The 5,239-nt window shown below is 40.7% G+C and overlaps 1 protein-coding gene across 1 annotated transcript in view; it reads left to right on the forward strand.

The window, feature by feature from the left end:
• The window catches only part of LOC111321920 (CD151 antigen), a 10,322-nt gene extending 5,616 nt beyond the window's left edge, over positions 1 to 4,706 (forward strand). Inside the window, exons 3-7 of the mRNA XM_022924928.2 lie at positions 1,244 to 1,318; positions 1,682 to 1,777; positions 2,452 to 2,607; positions 2,977 to 3,060; positions 3,384 to 4,706. Coding sequence (XP_022780663.1) covers positions 1,244 to 1,318; positions 1,682 to 1,777; positions 2,452 to 2,607; positions 2,977 to 3,060; positions 3,384 to 3,434 — 462 coding nt within the window. The 3' untranslated portion in view covers positions 3,435 to 4,706. The remainder of the gene's footprint in view (positions 1 to 1,243; positions 1,319 to 1,681; positions 1,778 to 2,451; positions 2,608 to 2,976; positions 3,061 to 3,383) is intronic.
• The last annotated feature ends 533 nt before the right edge of the window (positions 4,707 to 5,239 follow it).

Consider the following 5,239-nt stretch of genomic DNA (forward strand, 5'->3'; position numbering starts at 1 on the left):
AGCATTTCTAAATCTGTTCACAAATAAATGCTTGAACAAATCTTCATTTAACCGTACAACGTGTTCAGTTTGCATACCACGGACCGACTTGCTCAGTTTCTTGAGCTCTCCTTACCATCTTCTGTGGCATGAAGGGATAAGAAGTATCCATGCGCTTCCTAGTGGCGATGCTAATTGGTTACAGGTAAAGCTAGCTGTTTGTGTGGTTGTCTTAAAAACTCGCATCAGGTTGACGAAGGTCTTGTGAGAATAAAGCATCTTCCTACAAAACGAAAACACAACACAGTGATCTGACTAGGGCTCAAATCTGATGACTGTTTTCACTTAAGTTTGTTCGATTCGTAAAGAGAATTTGATGCCGCACGCGTGATAACTGAATCGCTTGTTAATAGACCCAAACGGGCAAACAGGCATGCGCAGCGTCTTTGAAGGCTTTTAAGCGACCAGTGATAAAACACGATTTTGCATAGATTTTAAGAGTATGATAATGTTTAATATTTTTCTAACTTGTAATATAGATCCATTTCTACATATGTATTTATTAGATTTTTTTTTATAATATCACAAGGTCTTAGCCTACAAGTGTTTATTAGAATTCGATTATAAATATTGTAGTTTTTTTGGTTTTTAGTTTTTTTAAAACCACAAGTTTTTCAGCTGAATTGGCCACCCTGTTTTTAAAGGAAATAAACTTACTTACTAGTCGAACAGTTTTTTCGCTGCACGAGCGTGACCTCGCCCGCGAGAAAGTTTTTTGCCTTGAGCAGAGAGTTGGTGGGAGGTCAGCGGTTGATCTGGCACTAATAGCGCCAGACCTCCTGCAGACTTCTCGCTGGCTCCCTTCAGACTTCCTCACGGGTGAAGTAATGCTGCCCACAAGCTGAAACAAATTCAAAGACCTGCAGTTCAGGTACAGTACGTCGTACAGGGCCGAGAAAGTTTTTTGCCTTGAGCAGAGAGTTGGTGGGAGGTCAGCGGTTGATCTGGCACTAGTAGCGCCAGACCACCTGCAGACTTCTCGCTGGCTCCCTTCAGACTTCCTCACGGGTGAAGTAATGCTGCCCACAAGCTGAAACAAATTCAAAGACCTGCAGTTCAGGTACAGTACGTCGTACAGGGCCGTGATTTGACAGTTGAATAGCCAGGCGTTATCCGTTTGACTTTCCTTATAATTTCAGTTGAATATTACTCGATACTGATTATATTGTTATTCTCGGTTGTTAAGTTTTAATCTCTTTTGCAGTTTCTGATCTTGTTGACGTTAATCTTTATAATCGAATGCTCAATTGGAGTTACAGCATTCGTACACCGATCTTACGTAAGTATTTTTATGTTAATCCCGCGCTTTGTTCAGTATCTTGATCTCCAGTTCCAGTTTATGTCTATCTCTCTCTTTCTCTGTGATCTACGGGTGTCCTCTTATTCTGTTAGAAGTAAGCAAATTTTTAAATAAATTTTACAGCCCACAAATCCCCAGGCTGCATTATCTGATAATGTTAGCAGGCATGCTACAAGTCACACGGCAGTTCCATGCACATTCAGCGAAAAATATCGTTACTTACGCATTATTGGAAAACCACCCCTAGTCGGCTACTGCTGATAAAAAGGAATTAAGTAGAAAAAATTTGAATCCATTTTCTGATAATTTGTTTGTATTTGTGTTCGTGTTTTGTTTTTCCAGATTGAAGAGAATTTAGATAAATCCGCACTTGATAGAATGAATGAGTATGGTAGCTCAGATGATGTTAAGGATTCTTTTGACGATCTTCAGCAAAGGGTAAAGAAGATCAACTCTTAGTTCTCAGCACATGCAGATCTAGGAAAAATAGATAGTTAAATCCATTTACCGCCCCGGGGAATGAAAAACATACTGGATAAGGATTTTGATCTAGCATCTTTATACAGGTCGGGCGCCTTACTGCTGAATTATAGTACACATTAGTTGTACGGCGCTTGATAAAGATAAGTGTCGTCAAGAAGCCTACGTGTAGCCTCAAGCGCGCGAAAACGAGGGTGGACAGATCCTGATAGGTTTCAGTTTTGTTTCTGATTGGTTGGGAAGATGACACAAGTTTTCTAGACCGATTATGAAACTAAGTATGCATGCAATCCCGAAGTACATTGGACACCGTGTGAGAAAGTGTTCAGTGTGACTCTATGTGACGGACACGAGTCAGGTGTACTGCTGGGGATCAAAAAAGTCACAAGCTTATCGCAATGCAAAAAAAAAAAACGGTAGTAGGGGCGGAGTGGGGGGTGGCGAACTTTCATTTCAGAAAAACTAAAGGGAATATTGTCCTTTTTAGACTACTAAGCATCAAAATTAGCACTTTTCATTTTCTATAACTATTTTCACTTTTGCTATAACGGGTTAATACCGACGATGCCCATGTGTTACTGATTTTTTTGTGTCTGCCGTTAGCCAGTAATTTGTGACTATTCTTTCTTCAGCACATGTGTTGTGGCAGTAGTAGCTATTCATCGTGGAACAACTCTACTTGGAAACAGATGCCTGAGAACCAGAATTTGTCAGTGCCGAATTCGTGTTGCAAGACAATTACACCTGCCTGTGGAAAGAGGGACCACCCCTCCAATATTTACCATGAGGTAATATATTATCACTGGTATTGTTATATAATGAATGTAATAAGATAAACAAGTAAAACACAAGTGTAGAGACAGGCTATAAAGAGGTCAGTAACTGGGAAGGCTTATTTCCAAACAGTTCTCACCAAAACCGAAAACTTAGGCTGAGGTAATGAGATGGTTGCTAGCTGATAAAATTAAGTGGAATCTTACTGTTATTATAGGATATGTTCCTTTTTACTCTAATTTAATTTCCTAACTTGTTTTTGGGTATCTTTGTTTTAGTGCTAAGGAAATTTTGTTCCCTACACTTACAAAAGCTGAATTACGTCTGCTTTGGGAATATCTCCTCTTAAAACTAACAAGGTTTATTGTTTATTTCTCCCACAGGGCTGCATTTCAAAGTTAAGCGTGTTCTTCCGGGACCATGTTTTTGTTCTGGGATTCATAGCATTGGTTTTAAGCGCTATCCAGGTAATTAGAAAAGCTTTCACGAGTAGAGATTTTTAATTATTCAGGTATAACTGACAAGAAATAACGATACATCTTGACTGAAACAGCCTAAAACAGTTGCATGAATTCTCCGAGTTTACGGTGTATTTTATTATTCCTTATCAGGTGCACTAAAGTTTACCCCTGGGATTCCTCCACACTCACATGGTGGAGGGAAGGAGCATGAATTCGTGGTTCGGGTTTTGGAACTAGAAAATCAGTGCAAACCAAGTGCAATGCACTAGAATTAGGCATCATCGCGCCTCTCACTGGCTAACCTGTTTTTGTTGTCTTTCTCATTTCAGTTAACTGGGATCATTCTCTCCTCGTGTATGATCCGCCTGGTGGAATATTAGTGAATGGTTTAAAACTAATAGCCTCATGTACCATGGATACCAGAGTAAGCGAGAATCGATTAAATCATTTACAGAACGGCTGCGATGTCAACTTCAATTAACTATTCAACCGCCTTCAAGAACTGAAATATTTACCAAGATAACGAAGACTGATCGTGACTATGTACTCAGTTCCTCTGGCAGACAGAGGAGTGAGGGAGGGTGAGACTTAATGAGTTGAAAGCTTCAGTGCAAAAGGCTGAGTGACCACTGTGGGCACGACTTCCTTCAAAATGGTTTGGTCTCATAAAGTCAAGTTTAAAGCCATCATCATCATCATTGCCATCCTAGCCATGTGTATCCGAGTTTGAGCGTAGATCATCATTATAATCGACAGCTTCAACTGAACACGATTCTGTGTCACTCTTATTTCTTTCATCTCAGTTTCCACACCTCTGCCTCGTGTATATGCTAATGATTTAGCGTATTGTGTCGTCCAAAAGGTTAACACTTGACGTTGAAGTTCATGTTAAATCTTCCCTAGATCAGTACACAAGGCTACCCCAACCTTCAATTGTGTTTCGGTTCATGTTGAATCTTCCCTAGATCAATACACAAGGCTACCCCAATCTTCAATTGTGTTTCGGATTAAGACGCATACTGTGTGAAAGAGAACATGTTGTTTAGTCTTGCGAGCCCGGCTTATGGCTTATCCTAATGTCTGTCACATGAGGTTACATGGAGTATGGTTACTCCTCCAGGACAGGGAGGCCACTCCATCCCGGCTCCTTGTCAAGTCTTCTTGAAAGTTTGCCGGCGCTCATTTATATCCCTCTGGAAGACAAGGGCCGGGCACTTTGGGAGTTCAAACAATAACCACAAGCTTAATAACCACTTCATTTACTTTATATACTTTGACTTTAATAACTCATAATATGTGGATTAAGACCTCGCTGAAGGGTAGACATGTCTTGAATTTCCTCTTTTAAATGAACAAGCAAGAGGTGACATGCACTGACGGACATGTGTTGTGAAAATAAAGAGCTGTAATTTCTTGTTGACCTGATCCTTCAGGGTAACTGAGAAGGAATACGGCAGTGGTAGTATCCCATGTAATTAAGGCACTGGACACAGTCATGCTTATAGGCTGAGGAGAGCGTTGAGACAATCGAGAATAAACCTTTCGGTTTCGTTTCGATTAAAGCTGGCCAATGGGCGTACTTCGTCAGTGCTCTGAGTCTATGGCAATTTTTTAGAGAGTGCATGAAGATAACACAGTGATTTTGCGACATGTCTCAGCCTTTTTTCTAATTTTTTAAAATGTCAGCAATGGCGTGAGGTGGGGAGGGGGGAGAGGCGGAAGGAGTGAGGTGGGGAGAGGGGAGAGGCGGGAGGAGTGGAAACCTCCTCCCGCCTCAACAACAATCACTTTTCTTCTATTGGACCCAAGCTTGCTAGCCAGATTTATTCTAATAATGGTCCATCACACCTACATTACCTTGAGGGAACTGACAAATGTTTTGAGTTAAAATGTATTAATCCTTCTAAAGTGTTCTCACTTTTGTCTAAGCTTTGTAAATCGAAAGCCACAGGCTTAGATATGATATCTTCGCGACTTCTTAGGGAGTGCGCCGATCTGATAGCTGATCCATTGTGTTCTATCTTTAAACAGTCCATCAGGTCAGGTGTTTTCCCTCAGGAATGGAAATGCGCAAAGGTTATTCCACTTTTCAAAGAGTGAGATCACTCCGACTTAAACAATTATCGCCCAATTTCTATCGTCCCTATAGTAGCTAACGTGTTTGAGCGTATCATTTACGACCAGG

This window comes from Stylophora pistillata, chromosome 10, assembly GCF_964205215.1.
Source record: "Stylophora pistillata chromosome 10, jaStyPist1.2, whole genome shotgun sequence".
Lineage (NCBI taxonomy): Eukaryota > Metazoa > Cnidaria > Anthozoa > Scleractinia > Pocilloporidae > Stylophora > Stylophora pistillata.